General features: G+C 38.8%; 1 protein-coding gene and 1 long non-coding RNA gene across 10 annotated transcripts; one reads left to right on the top strand and one right to left on the bottom strand.

Annotated features, from left to right (window-relative positions):
• Window positions 1-8473: 8473 nt before the first annotated feature.
• LOC110877009 lies at window positions 8474-12388 on the top strand. Of its 5 annotated transcripts, none has more exons than XR_004866503.1 (6): window positions 8474-8886; window positions 9315-9368; window positions 9468-10217; window positions 10288-10333; window positions 11094-12083; window positions 12174-12388. It is a non-coding gene; the product is annotated as an uncharacterized LOC110877009 (long non-coding RNA). The 5 variants fall into 5 exon arrangements; XR_004866504.1 differs by having other exon boundaries at window positions 11094-12107; XR_004866501.1 differs by having other exon boundaries at window positions 8490-8886; window positions 11094-11264; window positions 11953-12388.
• A 1685-nt stretch (window positions 12389-14073) lies between these two features.
• Window positions 14074-20490, bottom strand: LOC110877011. Of its 5 annotated transcripts, none has more exons than XM_022125165.2 (9): window positions 19500-20490; window positions 18616-19162; window positions 16951-17041; window positions 16684-16825; window positions 16246-16338; window positions 16016-16056; window positions 15689-15762; window positions 15220-15486; window positions 14074-14624 (listed from the first exon to the last, which is right to left on the bottom strand). In XM_022125165.2, the coding sequence occupies exons 5-9, from the start codon at window positions 16332-16334 to the stop codon at window positions 14535-14537; spliced, it is 561 nt and encodes a 186-aa protein (XP_021980857.1). In that variant the 5' UTR covers window positions 16335-16338; window positions 16684-16825; window positions 16951-17041; window positions 18616-19162; window positions 19500-20490; the 3' UTR covers window positions 14074-14534. The 5 variants fall into 5 exon arrangements, with proteins under 5 accessions (XP_021980857.1, XP_021980859.1, XP_035833225.1 ...); XM_022125167.2 differs by lacking the exon at window positions 16684-16825 and having other exon boundaries at window positions 19500-19743; window positions 19827-20490; XM_035977332.1 differs by lacking the exon at window positions 16684-16825 and having other exon boundaries at window positions 19500-19870; window positions 19990-20490.
• Between the last annotated feature and the right edge of the window lie 998 nt (window positions 20491-21488).

Genomic DNA, 21488 nt, shown 5'->3' with positions numbered 1-21488 from the left:
TGACGTGTCCCTTCCCTGTTGGACGTTCATCTGTCTTCCTGACGGCCCACTACCCATCGCATTTAATGCGATGGGTATAAATATATGGCGGTTCCCTTATCTTCCTTTATTTTTCAAAATTTGAACACCATTTTCCTCTCATACTTCCCTACCTCTCTCCTTTTTTCCAAGTTCATCCGTATCTCCTCTTTCGTCCTCTTACACTATGTCTACCGGAGGTAATCCTTCGACGAAGAAGAGAAAAAACAAACCTAAGAATCCTCCTGGTCCCGACGGGCGGTGATAGGTTGGAGAGAAGAAGAGTTTCAGAACTTAGTTAGGGATATAGGTTTTCGTCTTGAGTGGGATGCTCAGTTTCCAACTCCCAACTCCACCGCTCTAGACGCTCCTCCAGGGTACATAACATTGTATGCGGCCTTTTTCCGGGAGGGTAATTTCCGTCTTCCGATGACGAAGTTTACTGCCGATGTTTTGACGAACTACGGGCTGCACATCTCTCAGATTAATGCGTTAGGGTTACCACGTGTTACACATTTCGAATTTATTTGCAGAGCCAACCGCATTGAGCCAACATTTGAGATGTTTAACGTTTTTTATTTTGTGAGTTATACCAGCGGCTTCTACTCCTTCAACTCTCGGACCGGTGGGGTTACCCCTTGTAGTTCCAATCCACCTAAGTGCTTACATGATTGGAAACAGAAGTTCTTTTATATTCACCAGGGGGTTATTCCGGTAGATATGCATTATTGAGTGGAGGGTGAAGGGATCCCTAAGGTGGATGTGACCGCGAACTTTGGTCAGCAAGAGTGGTACAAGAAGTTGACGCACAAAGCCACTTCTATTTCTCAGCTTGAGGAGAGAGCGTTAGTGGGTGCTGGTATCAGCATGTTGTGGGTTCCGAAGAACCCTTTGGGTGTCCCTGTTTATGGTTATCAAGGCAAAGATATTTAGTGTTGCTTGTTTGTTTGTGTTTTCCTCTGATTTTGTTGTGTTCTTCCTCATGTCTTTGTATTTCACAGTTGGATACAGTTTGTTGAACGTTCTTGACCCGAAGGCCGTTGGTGCCATGATTGAAGCGATTCAAGCAGAGGGGAAACCGACGTGGTTGGACCAGATCCGCAACCATTTCTTGCACCCTACTAGCGAGAGCTTTGCCGCTTATGCCAATACTATTTTAGGTGAAGATGGTGAAGATGATGTTGATGATCCTACTGACCCCACTCGGGAAGAAGTTATTGTCCTTTCGAGTGAGGGTTCTGACAGATCTCGTGAAGGCCTAACCCCTCATTCCCCGCGTGCAGGTCTGGCGCAAGGGGCTGTTAATGAACTGGTGAATGAGCCTATCGGTGATGATCCTCCAGTTGAAACTGCTAAGCAGTTGGAGACCAGAAGGAAGAAAAAACTGGATAAGTCTGAGAAGAAAGAAAAGAAGGTTGAGGAGAAAGTTACCGATGCTCCTCGTAAGCGACCTTCTATCCTTCCTTTCCTGGATTATATTGTCGTTTCTGATACGCTATCTGGTTTAGACACAGGGAGTAAGCGTACTGAGCGTGATCCTGAGGATGACGAAACTTTGACCGATATTTTGAAGAAGAAGAAAGTTCTTGATGATAAAAAGAAAGAGCTTGATGAACAAGCTGCTGCTGCTCTTGCTGCCAAGAGAGCCAAACTTCAGAAGGAAACTCCTCCTGCACCCTCAGAATCTAAGATTGACATGGGTGTTTTTAGTGCGAAACCTGGTAATCTCTTGGAAGAGATATTTATTGCTTCTGGCTCTCGAGGTACAAACTTTTTCTCTTGTAAGTCTTACTGGTTGCCTTTTGTTCTTTGTTTTTTATTATCATTTGTTATCTGACAATAGGTGTTAAGTCGGGTAGGGGTCCACGCAAGATTGATATTTCAAAGATTACTCCTCCTGCCTCTCCACCTTCTAGGACGTTCGACTTGTCCTCTCCCCGTGATAACCCGGGTGAAAAGAGAAAACAAGATGATGTGGAGGTTGAGTATGTTGGTGAAGGTGGTGCTGGTGATGCGGGTGGTGCTGGTGATGTTGGTGGTGATGGTCGAGGTAAAGGCACTGAGACCAAGGCAGAGTCAAGTGAGGCTACACCTCGCCATACCATCTATACCAGGCGTCCACCAGGTTCCGGGGGTGGTGCTACTTCCGGGGCTAGGGCTGTAAACGAACCGAACGTTCAGCGAATAGTTCATGAACCGTTCGGCGGGAAGTTCGTTTATGTTCGTTCGTTTAATAAACGAACGAACATGAACAAGAAATTTTGTTCGATTAGTTAAATGAACGAACATGAACAGAGGTCTCGTTCGTTCGATTATGTTCGTGAACGTTCGGTAAGGTGTTCGTGAACGTGTTCGTGAACATTCGTTGATTTGCATTTGTTTATATTCGTATGTTTACGTTTTAATTGAAGATCTTTGTACTTTCTTATATTTTATTTGTACTTTTTATATTATTAAACTTTTATTTATTTTATTACCCTAATAATTAAACTAGGAAACCCACTTTCACCTTGTTTGTGCATCATTTCCCTTTCATTTCTCATTATTTACATCGGCGAATACGATCGACCCCCGTTCCACAATAAGGGATTCAAGTTCGAGTGCTGCTCTCTGGGCCATCTATCCTTATCCTTCGTCGCGCTCGCCAAATTTATTTGTGTTCGTTTCTGTTCGTGAACCGTTCGGGAACACGCTCATTTCCTTAATGAACGAACACGAACATAAAATCTCGTTCGGTAAGTGTTCATGAACCGTTCGTGAACACATTTATTTCCTTAACGAACGAACACGAACAAGGCCTTGTTCGTGTTCGTTCGGTTCGTTTACAGCCCTATCCGGGGCACCCCGGAGTCCTGAGTTTGAAAATAGGGATACCCATAACCCAACGTGTGATGATCTGCCACATGCTCCTCGATGGAACTTGACCCAGAGTTCTCGGATGAGTGATCATGACAACTGCCGGGAATTTTTCTCCTTGTCCCTCCCCCCTGCTGAGTGGTTGTTTCAAAAAAGGCGCAACCGATTTGCTCTCTTGGATGATCATATTCATGTCGGGGTCAACTTTTTTGCTACCTCCCAGGAGATCGTTCGAGAATGGAAGCTGATGGGGGAGGATACTCTTGAATTTGAATATGCGAAGAAGGCATTTGCTGAAGAGAGGGAGAAGTTCAATGCGGAGAAGAAAGGTTTGTTATGGAGGGTGTCTGATGCGAAGCAGAAGTTGGCTAAGGAAAAACAGGTGAATGTCGACAAGCAGAATGATTGGGAGCTTGCTTGTGAGCGGACAAATAAGGAACTGCAAGCACAGCGTGAAGCCATCGTTAGATTGTGTGGTGAAAAGACCAAAATCAGCGATGAAGCTGAAGAAGAGCACGTTGCGCATCGAAAAAGAGAGCAGGAGTATGTCAAGCGCATAGCTAAGTTGGAAAAGTTTGTTGAAGAAAAGATTGCTGAAAGCAAGGCTTCGGAGATTTTAGCTGAGGAAATGTCTGCTGATTGCAAGTGGTTGCTCACACGTGCAGTTCCCTTGGTATTGTCTCCTTTGCCTTGTCTCCCTTGCTTCCTCTTCCCTTATTTTGTCATGACTCTTCTGTGTTGCAGATCTCTAAACGCATTTCAAAATCCGATGAGCTTGCGAAGTATATGTTCGATTTGGGTTAGGCGGTGTACAACAGTGGCCGAAAAGATGGTTACGGCGAAGGTAGGGCGGCTGCTATGAACAATGAGAAAGATTATCATTTGAATTATTCAGGGAAGACTGCATTGGTAAGTATGCCGCCAAGCGCCGCGACTACGAATTCGTTGAATTTGGCATTGTTAAGGCCGTTGAAAAGTTATCCCGGGGGGGCAATGCCATTGAAGTCCTGAAGAAGGCTCTTGGTGACTCGGGGCCTGATGGCGGTGAGACAGGTCCTAGCCGCCAAGGCTGAATCTTTCCGGCTTGCATGCCGTGTATCGGCCTGATGGCCTTATAATTTCCTGGCAGTTTCGTTGAACAATTTACTTTGCTTTCTGAACAATTTACTCTCAGTTGTTATGTGTGTTGGTAACTATGGTACATGTGATAAATTCCGTGTTATCTTTCGGTTTTGTTTCTTACTTGCCTTGAATTTTTCTATCATTACAATATGTGCATGTGTAATTACTTTGATTAGGTATTATGAATGAATGATGGCGCTGACAGGTTATGTTGTGTTAGTTACAACGTTTGTTCTGTCGTTTGCGCGCATAGTTTGGTTCGTGTGTACGAAGTGATCAATTTACAGGTTATTGTGTTTGACCCAGCTGTGTTCAGCTTTGGGGGTCTTACAATGTTTGTTTACCATATTTTTCGATGCTTTCGTGTTTATGTGGGCAAGGAGTATTTATTTGGCGTTTTTTAGGCTTTGGTTATGTTTTTGACCCGGTCGTGCACTTGGTTGTGACAAGCCTTGGAGGTCTACAACGTTTCCTAATTTCGAGCTGATTGATGTTCGTGTATGCCCGAAGTAATATATGCAGTTGTAACAAAAATTTGCATGTGGTAAGGTAGCCAAACACTTCTTCTATTAGTGTTAAATGTGTTGGCGCACAACCATTACAAGTACATAGAAAAAACTTCGACCGTTTACATGTAGCACCTCCTTAACTGCTGAGCATTCCAGGTTCTTGGAACTTATTTGTTCTCCAGTGTGCGTAGCTTGTACGCTCCCTTTCCAAGAACTTCATCTATAACATAAGGCCCCTCCCACTTGGGGGCTAATTTTCTCGGTTTCTCGGCGTTGGACGCCTCATTGTCCCTTAGGACGTAATCACCAGGGTTGAATGTGCAAATTCGGACCTTGCTGTTGTAGTATACTTCCAACTTGGTCATGTATTTCGCCTCATTGAGTGCCGCCATTTCCATTCTCTCTTCTAGAAGATCTAGATCAAACCTCCTTTCTTCTTCGTTGTTGATCATGTTCATGTAGAGCATTCTTGGGGATGGCAGGCCAATCTCTGCCGGTATCACTGCTTCGGACCCATAGACTAAAATGAACGGTGTTTCTCCGTTACTTGTCTTTGGCATCGTCCTATGTGCCCACAGTATGTTGGGTAGCTCGTCGACCCAACCTCTTTGTTGTGCCCCCAACAGGGCCTTGATACCGTCAACTATGCTTTTGTTTACAGCTTCAACCTGACCATTTCCCTGCAGGTGCGCAACCGAGGAAAAGGTATGCTCTATGTGCAGCTCCTTAAACCAGTTTGGAGATCGTCGGCAGCGAAATTCGTCCCGTTGTCGGTGATGATTCTCAGGGGCAACCCAAACCGACAAATTATCTGCTACCAGATGAACCTTCGTACTACGGTAGATGTGGTTAATGCTAGCGCTTTTGCTTCCACCCATTTCGTGAAATAGTCTACCGCGACTATTATGAACTTCATTGCTCCCGGGGCTTCTGAAAAAGGACCAACCATATCTATCCCCCATTGCTGAAACGGCCACGTTGTTGTTACGGGGGCTAGTTCATTTTTGGGGCGCATCGTTTTCGAGGCGTGTCGCTGACAGCCACTGCATTTCCTCAAAACCTTTACCGCATCTAGGTGCATTCCAGGCCAGTAATATCCAGCGTTCATGACTTTGGCTACTACCACTCTTGGGCCGGCGTGAATGACGTAGATGCCCTCGTGCACTTCGCGAATCAGGTAGTTTGCATCTTCTGGGTCAACGCATCTTAACAACGGCCCGAGGTAAGATTTTCGGTACAGAATCCCATCAACCATCTGGTAGTGTTCGGATTTGTGCTGCACTTTCCTTGCTTCGGCTTTGTTCTCTGGTAATATTCCGGACTGAAGGTACATGATTATGGGGGTCATCCAAGACATCGTTCCCAGTTGGATAACGCTCACTTGCCTTAGCGGTACCGATGGATTGCTCAGAACTTCAATGCGCACATCCTTGGCCAAGTGCTGGAAACAGGTGGATGCAAGTTTGCTTAATGCATCTGCTGGTTTATTTTTGCTTCGGTTGATATGGTGCACTTTGAAGGAATTGAAGTTCTGAAGCAATGTTTTTGCTTGGTCTAAGTATAGCGCCATCACGTCTCCTTTAGCATCGTATTGGCCATTGATCTGCCCTGCTACTAACATGGAGTCCACATGCGCCTTGATGTGTTTGACTCCCATCTTGATCGCTAACCTTAGACCGGCGAGGAAGGCTTCATATTCGGCTTCATTGTCCGTGCTCTTGAAGTCTAGCCTGATGGCGTACGCGAAATCGTGTTTTTCCGGACTTACCAACCTAAGCCCTGCACCTGCGCCATCTTCGTTGGACGCACCGTCTGTATACAGTAGCCATGGTTCTTCCGAATGTTGCCTTTCCGCTCTTTCCATTGCTTTGCATTCTCTGTCTTTATCATCAGGCACTTCGGTCATGAAATCAGCTAACACCTGGCCTTTAATTGCTGGCCTTGGTCAAAAAACCACGTTGTGGCCTCCCAATTCTATAGCCCATTTCGCTAGTCTTCCAGATATCTCGGGCCTCGCGAGGATGTTGCCGATGTTGTAATTTGTTAAAACGTGGATGATGTGATTGGCGAAGTACCTGCGCAATCGCCTCGATGCGTGAATTAATGCCAGCACCAGTTTCTCCATTATGGCATACCTTGTTTCAGGGTCATTCAGAGTGCGAGACACATAATAGACGTGGTCGTGGGTTCGAGTCCCACGGATGGAGCCAATGATGAAACACTGGTTAACACCGATAGTGAACTAGCTGGGTTGTCTCTTCTATGGGTTCAATCTCCTTCTTTACTCGCCAAATGACTCAGGTCCTGCAAAACAGCAACACCGTTAGCTCGTCAAGAGGGGAATATGGGGGTTTCCCTCTTAACCGGGCTCCGACGTAAGAATAAGTACTGTTCTGAGGAATAAAACAGTGCGTGTTGAGTGTGAGAAAGTGGAGAATAGAATAATCTTAACCTGAATAATGAAGGGTCCTATTTATAGCCGGAGGGTGAAAGAGGGAGGAGCAACCTTGCCAGCTGCTATAGGGCGCCAGCTGTCCGACCAAGGGGAATATCCTCTTGGTCCCCTCTGCTGTGGTCAGGGTGGTGGTACACGTGGCGCGCCTATATTCGTCCGTGCTGGAGACGTCGTACTGCTTCTGTCGGTCTGCTCCTGGATTTGCTGTAGGCCTACATGGCGCTTGATGATTGGTGACACGTGTTGTCCTTTCTGTCGGAAGGAGCATCTTTGGTGCCACCTTGATGTCCTCCAGAAGCTTCTAGAGGCTTCTGGATTCACTTGCTGATGTAGGCGCCATGTTGGATGAAAAAGTGGTGTGGTCCTTGCCATGTAGTCAAAGACTTGGGACCATACCTCTTCATAACCCATTACCGAAACCTGTCCAATGGATAGTTTTTGCTCGGTTTCGCACGATTGAATTATAAGGCTGCGTTCAATAACAAAAACAAATCCTGACTTAATTAAAACATGTCCAACACCTTACTAACAAAAGCAATACACAACTAAAATCATGATTTTAAAAATGTTCTTAACGATATCAAAAAGTACAAAATAATGTGCGAAATGCAAATTGTCATTTAGCTCAAAAGCCATAAACTTCTTCTTTAAGCTTGATCATCTCCATCTACAAAATTAAACTTCAAATCAACATATAATCTATAAACATAAACATTAAACAAAACCATTAAGTTCTACACATTACATAACAACGTTTAGGTTTAGATTTTGATATTAACTATTAAGTTGAGCTAGTATATATTTTGGGCTTTTAATTTTTTTGGGCTAGTACATTCTTTGGGCTTTTAATCTTTAAATCTATAATATATATATATATATATATATATATATATATATATATATATATATATATATATATATATATATATATATATATATAGGATAATGCTAGATAAAAAACCCTAAAATTCTTAGAAAACTCTGGAAACCCAAATGGGAAGCCATTTTTACCCAACCTCCCGACATTTTTTTTTTTTTTGAAAAAAATTACACATGTAATATACATGTTTTAGAGTGTTTTGGGCCAAAAAAAACAAAAAAGCGCCGAAGGGATTTTTTTAAAAAAAATAAACAAATTTCAGCTCCTAACACGTGTTAAGCAAAAAAGACATAATTTCGCTGAAAATTGCTGAAACTTGTTTTTTTTTAAAAAATATCCCTTCGGCGCTTTTTTGATTTTTTTGGCCCAAAAGTCTTAAAAACATGTATATTACATGTGTTATTTTTTTCAAAAAAAAAAATGTCGGGAGCTTGGGTTTTCTCGGGTTTTTTATATATATAGGGTTTTCTATTTAGCCCTACCCTATATATATATATATATCTATACTACTTTAATAAACATATGTGAAGGACAAGATGGTAATTGAACAAGGTGTTGAAAAGACACTTAATGCACAATGTACAAGATTTAAAGCACAAGAAAACACAAACTTTTTACCCTTCAACTAATTCATCATCAACCGTCCATTTCTTTCAATTTTTCACACGGATCACAATCTGGACGGCTGATATTCACTTCACACGGATCGCCCTTTCCATTCCCTCCTCTCTCACATCTCACATAACTTTATCAGACTTTATCCTCTCTTTCTCTCTCTTTCTCTCAGATCTAGATTAGAAGTGTTTGAACCAACGGTGGAGGAGACTAGGGTTTCGTCGTCCATGATGAAAGATGTCTGGAGTGCTGATGCTTTGAGATGAAATAAGATGATGAACAACCGGAGATGAAGAACAAACATCAATGAAATTGAAAACACACAGGGTTGAACACCGATTTGAAGAAACCCTAACTGAAGGTTTCGTTCGGTCATCTCTGTTGTGGTTTCTTTCGGCTTTCTTCCACATCAACGATTAGCAAACACAAAGGTAATCAAACCCTAAAATGTCTAAATGTTACTAGAAAAATGGTTTATCATTGTGTTCCACAGCCTTCTCAAGATGCTTGAGTAGTCAAACATATAAGCTATATTCCTCGGTGGTTTCTGAGCCATAATTTAGGTTTTAATTTGAAGTCTATTAATTACGGATTTGAAGTTTAGTGATTCCTAATTTGGGTTTTAATCTTTAGTCTTTCATATTAGTCTATTTGCTTGTTTTTCTCAAATTCATCATGAATGAAACGGAAACCCTAAGTGATTGTAACAGTGGACGTTTGTTGTTTTAATTTGATGGGTTGGCGTTAAATTTACTGTATTGTACAATGAATAGCCCCTCAATATGCTAAAGGAAATACAATTGACAAATATGGAAGAAATAAAGGCAGATCTGATGGTTTTTGGGGTTGTCGTTTACAGATGTGGTGGTAGCCGGCTATTGTAGATTTGATTGAAGAGGCGGTGGACGCTGAGGTATGATCAAGAAATTATTTTTTATGGGGGCTGTTATCCAGTGATTAGATTTAAGACACTAATTGCTTTTGCTTATCTTTTTTGTATATTTGTGACCAGATGGAACTTCATTAAGTACATAGAAGGGAAACATGGCCAACCCAATGGAAGGAAATCCTGCAACTCTGTTGGACTTTTGTAGCTAAGCAAATGGACCTACATTTGAATTTGAGGTCTTGAAACAAAAGCATGCTTCAGTATCATACAAAAGCTTAGTTTATCTTTATTTAGTACAACACACTATCATATGTTATTAGTATAGTGATGCTAATTTTGCAACTAATATATCTTATTTGGCGAACCTTACATTTGAAATTGCACCATTGTTCAACCGGTCAACTGAATGAAGTTTTAATAAACATAACCAAAGATTTGTATTTAAATGCTTGCGACAATCCTAATATCATTTCCCTATATGGACATGCCAGGTGGTTTGGGTAACATGTCAGGTGGTTTGGCCTATAAACAATATTTTGTTCATTTTAAAATTGTATAAATGATTACAGTTCAAAATTATTTATGAAAACTAGATCATTACAAATTTAAAATAATAACATGAACTTTTGTCTTATAACAATTTAGAAGGTTTTATGCGTTTGGGCATGTGTCGGGTAGCTTTTGCATGCTTTGACCGGTTAAATTTTAAGCTAAGTTTTTAGTCTAGCCCATTTTATCTATCAGATTTAGAACATAATTCAGTACCCATTTATTTTAATGGCTTGAAATTGCTAAACTCTGTTGACTGGACATTATCTTCAACGATGCATGTGATAGCACCATCCCAATGGAAAATATACAGATGTCACAATGGTATGAACTGGAACTGCCATCTCAATTCAGAAATATATGGCTGGTAATATATTTGTTTTCGTTTTTGTAGGATTTCGCTTATTAAAGGAGCAAAAGATAATAATTCAAGTGATAGGGTAAGTTTCCCTACTGTTTACAAATGTTAAAAATGACTCGAAAACGTATTTTTTTTGAAAAGTTTCTATTATTGTTTTTCACCAGCAGGCTGGTCAACCAGCTATAATGGCTGTTGGTGCGGTTAAGGGAACTTAGAGGGCGTATTTAACATTTCTAATTGTCTAGGCTACAAAAGCTATTGTCAATTATTACTCTATTTTTAAGCAACAATTCTTTCATTCATTCAAGACTTTTTTAAATCATTTTCTTGAAGTTGACAAGTCTATAAGTTTATATCAAACACAAGCTGAAGAGTTAAATAATCTTTCTGAAGCATTAAGAATCTTGAGACTACCATATTACATATGACTATTCACCAGGTAATAGTGTTTAAATCAATAATCGGGTTGGACTAGAATTTTTTTTGTTTTGCGCTGCTACTAGAGTACAAGTGGGCTGCTCAAAACAAAACATGTAGGTTACGTTGTACATTTATTTGTATGACTCATGTTTAAAAAATAAAGACTCAACCATTGCTAACTAATATAACTTCATTACTAAAGACAGACCTAAGGCTTATCATAGCTTTGATCATGTGGGTTCTGTAACATTTACTTAAAACATATGCTTCAATGTTTGCAAGGAAATGAATTTTGTGAACCTTGGTCTTGCCTCATACTCTTGTTAGTTTAGCTAAAAATTACATGACCGAAAAGTTATGTTATTATTTTATAACTTTTTTTAACTTATACTGTTAACCTTTGCGTCAATGTCTAACAGGAGTTGCTAGAACTTTTTGGAATGTCGGTTTTAAAAGCAAGTGGGTAGACTAAAGCTTTTTGTGCACAATCAAACAAAGAAGGTCATGTTGATGCTTGCATCACCTATGATAGGGATGTGTTTTAGTTCGGTGACAAATGTATCATTAAGCGCCTCAAACCCAGCTCATAGGTAATGTCATAACCATCGTATTAATCAAGTTTTGTTTTGTTCTTGATCTTTCTCACATTTAAGATGGACGGGTTGGGGTAATGGGTTAAAACGGGCCCCTTTAATGGAACTGTTGAAATGGGCTGGGTTAGTAGACTTCTTTCCCCTTTTTGCTAATTTCTTTCATGATCTTGCTCCACATGTAATAGAGGTGGTAAGATGGGCGGGTTGGGTAATGGGTCAAAAAGTTGTTTTACTAACCGATGAAACTTGAAAGGGGCTGGTCAGGTTGGCTCTTTTTCTCTGTTAAAAGGGTGTTTTTACGTCAATGGCCAAAACGGCTTATAAGTCGGTTCAAAGACGAGTTCTAAAGATTTTTGACGCTTTAAAACATGCTTGAAGATTTACTGTGTGTTTTTTTTTTAAATTTATGTGGGACAGTTTGTTGCAGCTTGAAACTTATAGAAAAGTAAAAGATTTAACTTTACAAGCGGACCATTCGGCCCTTTGATGTCGCTTCAAATTCCTGCTCATAGGCATAATATTTATCTCACTGTATTAACTTGTGTCTTCAATCAACTGTATATCTTCTTTATAATAGTTAATAATATAAAAATCTGAACAGAGCTATGTAATGGCAAACGTTGGTATTAGGGAGTATAATCATCATATTATGAGATATAGATTACCAAACCAGTTCCCATTTCAGCGTTCTTAAACTTATGAAAGTCCTTGACGTCGACTATTTAAAGTATATAAAGGCGACAGTCTGGTGCATCTGGGCGAGTCGTAATAATGGGGTGTTCGATCGGAAGAGGAGCTCGCTAGATAGTGGTGGAGGTAAAAGTGTTTAGCTTCTTATAGGTAAAACATCGGGAAAGTGTTATACTTCATGATTTGGTACCTTATTAAACTCACATCAAACTGCAGCCGCAGCGAGCGCAACCGTAGCGAGTATAATCCTTTACTGATGGTTTGGGAATGAGAGAACGAGAATAGGAATGCTAGAACGTGTTTGTTTGGGTGGATGACGGCGTCATTATGATCTTTTTTTGGCTTTTTGCACTGGTTGTGGATGTGTGAGAGTGTAACTCTTCATGGTTCAATTGTTATTAATGTTTGAAGTTCATATGTTCACATGAATGTTTCATATATTATCAAAATATTTTTTTTTTGCTATCAAAGTTACATACTTGTATTGAAATAAATGTTATTTACATAGTTGATTTCGCCGCATCGCGCTCTTTTTAAATTAGCAGGTCAAGGTAGAGGTGGAAATATCATTTCAACCCACTAAAATTAAAACAAGATTGGATCAAGGTATATGGATGTTTACACATTCTTCTTGTGTAAAAACCAATACATTTAGCATTTAATATCATTATTGTTAATAAGGTTGTAGATAAACCTACTTTTGATATTTTTGAGAAATATTTATGGTTTAAATACGTTTCCGTATAGAAATTTTGGGTATAATACGTTTTCGACCCCCGCCCCCCAATCGAAAACGTCAAGCTTCGCCACTACCGAAGGCCTCATTGTAACTGATGATACGATTCATCCTTTAAAACCGTTGATTTACCCACATCTTTAAAACCCCTCATAACATAACTAGAATCACACAATTTTCTTTATTTTCTGAAGAAGCGATAACTGGCCGTCGTATAATAACCACCAAACGCCATCACGAAAGCACCAATCGCCGCACACCGCTGATTCTCAGCCGCTGAAGAAGGCCGCAACCGACCCTCACGTTCTGCTACACTGCCACCATCGTCGTCGCACGCCACATCAGAACCTACATCCCCGTACATAGCCCTAAACTCACTAATCTAAGTGATATGTTTCCCGCCGCATCGCGCGGGTAAACGACTAGTATATATATATATATATATATATATTATATATGGGAGCCGCTAGAATGAGAACCACCCCGAGTTGTAAGAACCGCGAGAACTACACCCCACGGAGCGCCGTTCGCCATCATTTTTTTTTACAAGTAGATGTGTATATTATAAACACAGCCGTAAAAAATCATGGCGAACGGCGCTCCGTGGGGTGTAGTTTTTTACACCACAAGTTTGGTGAAAAAAAAAAGAAAAAAAAAATTAAAAAACACCAAACTTGTGGTGTAAAAAACTACACCCCACGGAGCGCTGTTCGCCATGATTTTTTACGGCTGTGTTTATAATATACACATCTACTTGTAAAAAAAAAATCATGGCGAACGGCGCTCCGTGGGGTGTAGTTCTCGCGGTTCTTACAACTCGGGGTGGTTCTCATTCTAGCAGCCCCCTATTATATATAATATATATATATATATATATATATATATATATATAGGATCAAGATCATTTCAGAACCAAAAAAATTTACAGAACCTGCAGAACTCTTTACAGCCACTCATTTTATTTCATTTTATTTTTTCATTATTTTATTTACGAGGGGCATTCAAGTAAATTTACACCTAAAAAATTATCACATTTTTAATTTAACCTGATTTATCTCAATTTCAAAAGATTTCTTTTGAATGAATTCCACTATTTTCTTACATTCAAATCTAAACAAAATGAAATATGTATATTCAATCATATGAATTATCCAATTTTTACACATCCTCAATTATCTTATTATTTATATATCCCGGTTTATCACTGTTTAAAGTTACTTTTTTTTTCTCACGTTTACACCTAAACTATTGCCATCTAATAGGTACTTCTAGATTCGTCCTTCACCAACTGAAATTGACCTGTGCATATCAATGGGACGGATAAGATATGGGGAGCGACATGCATAAGCCACCTTTCTCAATCTCTTTGGATTCCTCCCATCAAAAACAACGTCATTCTTATTGGGACTAATATTTGAAATTAATCTCAATGGCGTAAAACCAAATACATCAGTTTGTTTACAGTTTTTTAGTTCGCCTTCTTGCGATGCAAATTCTTGGGTAAGCCCAAGACTGAAACTCGGAATTGTTGTCTCCATCTCCAGTTTAGTTACCACACTTCTTTCATGTTTTTTCGACACTTTCTAGTATTTCATCCGCATGTTCAGCTAAAAAACTGGGTCCAGTCACATCTTTCATTTTTTTGAGATACTATCTAGTATTTCTTTAGCATTTTCAGCAAAAAACTGTGTCCAATCATTGTATTGACTTTGTTTAGTACTGTCACAATCCTTTCCCTCATTATCAGACTTCGTTCCTTCTTTTAAATTAACATGTTCGCAATCTTTAAAAATTCCCTTGTACTTTATCATCATAGCTGCTATTTCGACACTTCCATAATATTAATTGTTAGCCTCGACAAGTGAAATTTCAAACTTCAGTTTATCCTTCATAAGACAATCATGTTGATCTTCGAGTCTTCTAATATGCTCCTGTGTAAATATCATAACGAATCAAATTATAATTATAAGTAATATATAAATCCCAACCACAAATTACATACATGTTATCAAGGTTATTAGTTAGGGGTACAAATGAGCCAAGCCGAGCCCAAGCTCGAGTTCGGTTAACTTACGAGAACTCAAGCTCGAGCTCGGCTTATTTACTAAGGGGTAAATATTATTACATATCAAAAAAGATGATTTATCAGCTCTTTCCCACCTGTTTTTTCACATTCCAAAAATAAACACAATTTACACATACGTAAATTGGTTGATTACACATACATAATAGGGGTGTAAACTTTTGTTTGGGCTAGTTTAGGCTCGTGAGCCTAAACGAGCTTTGTATTCCAGGCTCGAGCTCGGGCTCGATAACTAAACGAGCTCTATCTCAGGCTCGAGCTCGGGCTAGGGCTCGTTAAAGGTCGGCTCGTTCGAGCTTGTTTGCACCCCTACACGTATGTAATAACAACACAAAAATAACTTTATATGTTATAATACAGAATTAGATATATGAAATTCTACACATGAGTTAAATTACTATATGCTATATTACATATGTGCATGCTTAGTAATATATGTTTACCTCCAAGGATCCAACTTCATTTTCATCTACATCAAAATACATCTCTTCGCTCCATGCATCTAAATTTACCTTATAATCTTCAATAGTATCACACATGACTATTTGCTTATCTGAAAACAGTTCCCGAATTTCCCCTAATCCAAACCCACCACATCTTAACTCAACCTCTTGTCTTATATGTAGTTGCTCAAATGTCCAAAACTCAAATGGGTGAATTGAACGTGCCTCTTCCTTTCCTTTGCATGTAGTTCCATCTACATATATTAGCTGCATATATGTAAAACAATTATTTTATCATATTTTTAGTGATGATCAATGTACCAACAATTATTGTATGTTTGACAAGCCTCTTCAACAATTGTGATTCACCTTTACCATATTGCACATAGAAACAAAATATATGTGCCGGTATTATTTTATACCTAAATGTGCCAGTTAAATTTTAATTTCATATATGTAAATAAAATACCTTTTTGATATTGTTGTTGTTCCGCATCCTTGAAGTGATATCACCGTTTAATATCATCAGTGACATATCCGATTCTGCCAAAGAAAACAATTAATAACACGAAATAATAAAAAATATCGAATTAACATATGTGTCTTCAGAGGATTCATCTTCGAAATCTTCAATTTTAATTACTTTTGCCTTATCAATGTTGTCACACTTCTTCATTGTTAATCTACCACTTTTATATCATTCAAAAGAAATATGTTAATAATAAAAAAATATACAAATAGAAATCAACTAACTAATCTTCTTAAAAACCTTAGTACAAGAACACTATTTACTTACCAGATGACATTACGAATATTTTTGCCTCAACAGAACCCAATCTGAAAAAAAAGAAATAGAGCAACATTTATGAGAACCATCAAATAAGAAATTATCGAACATCAAAAACAATTGTAATTGTATTTAAAATTACATATATGTAATTTTAACCTTCATTAATTACACAAACGTAAAATTACACATATGTAATTTTAACCTTAATTAAGCTATTCAAAGGAAAAAAAACGAACCTGCAATGAATCTTGCTTCTATGAGATTGGATGTCAATGATTAGAAAATATAAAGCCCATTGAATTGGAAAGCAGTCCCTAAAATCCATGGAGCTAATTTGAAAACCAAAAAACGAGGATTTAGGGATGAGGAAGTTAGAGAAACTTAAGGGATTTTTTTTTTCTTTTAAATTTCGATAAAATCAGTTTTACAATTATACCCTCATAACCATTTTAAACTTTCCTTATTTTTCTGTTTAATTACAATCATGCCATAATGTAATTTCAACCATTGATTAAGAGATCAATGGTTAGAATTGGTTCTTAATAGTTCTGTACAAAATCTGAGTACTGCAAAGAACCTAACCCTATATATATATATATATACATATATTTAGATTTATTAACTATTAATAAAAATAATTCGAGCGAGACCGAGCGATCGACGAGCGAGCGGACCTTTGCTCATGCTTGGATTGAATTTGAATCAAACCGATCCGAGCTGCTCATTTACAAACTGAGAGGGAATCAAACGAGCATTTTTCGAGCGATCGTCGAGCAGTTTGTATAGCCCTAACCCAACCCACCCATTTTGCCACCCCTAAACACAAGTGTCATAATAATCAAATAAAAACAAAACATCATCATCATCATCATACTCAGTAAATCCCATCAATAGCAAAACAAATGTAGGGTCTGAGGAGGGTAAGATGTAGACAGTCTTACCTCTACCCTGTATAATAAGAGGCTGCTTCTAGTGAGATCCCGGCTTGATAAAAACAAATTTCAAATTTACCTGTCAACTATTTCGATAAACCTGTCACCAAAATATATCACATTTTAATTTATCCCTTTCTAGTAAATATTTATATCTTCAATTGTGATAACCTTAAATCCAATTACAGAGTGTTTTATGTAGCTTTTGGATTAATTACAAAATAACATTATTTTAATTACTTTAGAAGGTAAAAAAACTAAAGCTTTTATCTATTAATAACCAACCAAAGAAGCAAATTGATTCGAGATATATCACCACCATTACTCTTACTTAACAAAGTGAAAGTTCTTTGTTTGTGGAATGTTTAGGAGGATTAAGTTCACATGAAACCCGAATCACTTTTACGACTCGATAACAAACTTAAAGATCATAAGCGCAAACAAAAGGAATACATTCACTGCAGCTCCAAACTCCAATTTTTTTATATAAACTAGAATTGAGCCCCCTGCTATGCGGGGCGGGGGCGTAAACTGTGCTACCAGAGGTGGGGCCGTAAAATATGCTAAGTAGCAACCCAACGACGACTAATGCCAGAGAAAAGCGTAAATACTTTTTTGTTGCTGATATCACAACCATTTTACAAAGGGGATTTGGTTAGCGCCCGAACCACTATGTTCTCATTTATCAAACTGTGCAAAAAGTGTTATGTTTACAGGACCCCTTTTGCTACAATCCAAGAACTGTAGCACTAGAAACATGAGAGCAAACCAAAATATCTTTCAATGAGTTGCTCCCTATTCCATTTACATTTTACGAAGACCAAACGAATATGTCATTTTTTTGTATTAACTGTGTTCTAAGGGCTAGGTTTTGGTTTTTCATGTTGTTAGAATCTAGAAAAAGGGCTTAAGACCACGTGTAGTGGGCAATATTCACCCTTGGGCGTTTTGCGACATGTGGCACCCCAGACAACAATGGGGCATTATTGGGCGTTTTCTAAAATGGATGTAATGGGGATGGGGCATTATTGGGCATTATGTATTATAGTAAAAAAAATAAAAAAAAGTAAATAAAAAATCTCATTGGCCAAACTTCCCCCCACCCAGCGTTTTTTATAACCCGCCCAAACCAAAAAAGAGCCAAACACGCCCACGGGTAGCGGAGGTGCCGGCGTGATCGGGCGAGATTCCGGGCAAATACCACCCCATTATATTTGGTCTAAGTACTCATCTTTTCCAAAGCAAACCATCTTTACTAATGAAAACCATTATACCAGGTGGCCCACATAAATTACCACCACCAGAACCTTTGTATACCCCGTTCCAATTAACCACCACAACCATCGTTTCATCTTCACCTCGACAATTATTAGCCTCTCTGCACCAAAACCTATACCAAATGTATGGATCGTCGTAGAAGCTTAAATCGATCATGGAGTTCAGTGACGTTGATGGATTCAAATCCAAAAGGCACAAAATTTTGATTGTTGGTCCCCATTTTTTGAGTACATCAGATTATGAAATAACTTATTAAAAAGTCATTAAATTGACTATCCATATTCGGTAAGACAATAGAAGGCCCAAAAATTATATACAAAATGTTTACTTAACCATAATACTGGTACTGTAAGATGAAATTGACACATAATGAGAAAAGGGAAGCATAAATCAAACCTGGAGAAGCTTGAAATCGACCAGATATCGGAATTTAATAACTAAAACTGGCTCGCACTTGCTTCCAAATCATAATCGGAAGTCGGCAATCAGACTTGCTTTAAGGCCGGTATTCTCTGCCACTCCCTCTCTTCGTCCCCCGCGAGCACGAGTCAACACGATGAAGAAGATAGGTGATGCGGTTGTGATGATTTGATGATTATGACTGGTATTGGATTTCAATTTCTTAACTCGCGCAGATGATTTTGATTTTTGATTGAAGTCTGATATAACTTTGACAATTGCACTCTAAGTCTCTACTCTGGTGAGAAGTTGTTGAAGAGGCGTTGAGGGTTAGATGGCAGGGAGCTGTCACGGGAGAAGAAACAACGTGGAGCCGTGGAGGACCTGGAGATGAAATACCTAAAGTGCCCTGTGGACGTGGTGCGGTGGGTATTTCATTTCTATTAGGTAGATAATGCTAGTTACAAACATGGTTTGTAGTTGAAGTAGAATCCAAATTATTTGCTTTTGTCTGTATATGTAATGGAGAGGTACTCCCTGTAACCTACAATGTAACAAAGGGAGGCAGGCACACACAAAACATGTATAGAGTCATCATATCTAGAATAAAGTTGTAAACCCCAAAACAAATCCACTAATTCACTTAGTAAGCAATCTATTAACCAAGATATGAGAAATGCAATTCATAAGTATCTTAAACTTATACATATGCAACTAACTATGAACTATGCACAAACATATTCAATTCAGTTTTCATCTATATACATAAATAGGAGTATTCAATTTGCCAAATTCCTACCGATTAAACAATTAAATAGAATACTAAAGCACATTTAATGACTGCTACGAAGACCACTTAAGCATAGGTTTAGTCGACTCACCGAACGCAGGCCAAGCGACTCCCATAACCGGACTAACCGCATCCACGACTCCACACAGGTTCTTACACACATCGGCTTGGCTCCCTGTCCCCAGATCTTCAATAGAAGTCACCTCTACCACCACGTCACGACCAATCCGAACAACCGTCACCTCCGACCCTGCCGGCGACTGTAAACGTCACGATTGTAACTCACCGCAAGCAACCGTACACCACGGCGACGTCACCGATGATATTCCACCATGCTTCGTAATCCCAAAATTAGAGCATGAATATCATGAGGGTGAAGCAAGAATAGTGGTATTGCGGTGGTGGGAATGTTCCTTACTTCTGATCGATCTTCATACACCGATGTCTTCAACCAAGTTTAGGCTTAGTAACCCAAAATCAGAGGTATTGGAGGTCGACCGACATATGTAGGTTAAAAGCAACCGGAAAACGGAACTGTACTTAAGAACATACGCAAAATGTTAATAAAATAATATGCGAACCTGAATCGGGTTACCGGAATCTCGCCGGAACCCTAGCCGACTTCGTTTGGAAAGACATTCCTTGATATACCGATCATGCAACCATAACTTTCATCACCGCCTATTCTACTCCAAAACATCGCTATCTCCGCCAGCCGCTGCTGTCGGAGGCATGGATTCAACCGGCTGCCTTTATTCTACTCTAGAAGCCACAGCCGGCAGCTCTGTTTTCAAGTGACTAGAGAAAACGACCACCACCGCCTTCTGCGTTATCAGCCGCAGCGCTCCGCCGGTGGTCCACCGAGCCCACCTCCAGATTCTCTTCTTTATCTACCGGGTCTGTCTTATCGCTTACTTCAGTAAAAGAGAGATGGGTCTATGTGCTGAAGGAAAAAATCAAAGAAAACAAACCCGTGGCAAAAACCCAAAAGTCTATAAAATTCCTAGCGCAATCCAATGTTTCAGTTGGTAAAGACCCGCCCCTTGTTTCAGTCAGAATGAGTCCCCGGGTCGGAGGTTCGAGAATCTATGAAAGGACATCTAAAGCTAAGGTTACGAAGTCCCTTAACTTCTATAGACTTTATAATTGAGCTTCACGTGTTTATTTTTATGTACGTATTCATATAAATTCAAATTGATTTACGTTTGGACGTAAACTTTTTCCATAATAAGTTGGGTCAAATATAATATGTTTTTATACTTATTATTATGTACGTAAACAATTCTATAAAACATGTTTACGATTAACTTATCACATCTAGGGATTATAATTTTATAATGTACGGATATTGAGATAATATATGATCTCTATTATCCGAAACTTGAGCTTAAACTCATTTTAAGAACTGACACGAAAAATCAAATACCCGACAACACTTCTAACAATTCTACGATCTTATAATTGATTTTTTTATTAATGTTAACATACTACTAGTTATATATTTTGATGTGTGTAAATGTATCAGTGTAATAGGAAGATTATCATTTGATGTCATACTCATCTCAAATGCGCAAATATCAATAAGATTAATTGCATATCCCGATACCCATCCTATTACCTATTTACCCGTTATGATTGTTCAAGTTTTTTTTCGACGAATTCAGGTTCTTTTCTTATCCTTAATCATATCCGATCTTATTAGTCTATCAAGTATAAAATTTGATATTTATAACATTCAATTCAATTTATTTTTTTTATCGAGTCTTCAAATAAATATCAAATAATTACAAGTATCTGTTTTTTTCCTTTTGTTTTCTTCATATAAAAACTTATAAGTCGTTATAAAGTATAAGTTGGTCTACCGAAAGTGGAAAAGAAAGAGTGTGGAAGATGTTGAATGACACGAGAAGTTAACCACCTTTGACCAAAATAGTGCCCAAAGTTGATGATAGTGGGCGTCAATAGTTATTGCCTTTCATTGGAGGAAAAGGGTGGCAAGGTGAATAGTGCCAGACCCTGCTTGTCACTTCTCTATTGGCCTAATTAATTTATAATTTTGTCCCCGTTTTAAAATTACGAT

The sequence above is a fragment of the Helianthus annuus genome, chromosome 9, assembly GCF_002127325.2.
Source record: "Helianthus annuus cultivar XRQ/B chromosome 9, HanXRQr2.0-SUNRISE, whole genome shotgun sequence".
Taxonomy (NCBI): Eukaryota; Viridiplantae; Streptophyta; class Magnoliopsida; order Asterales; family Asteraceae; genus Helianthus; species Helianthus annuus.
Note: the sequence above shows the minus strand (reverse complement) of the source record. Positions and strands in the feature narration are given on the sequence as shown.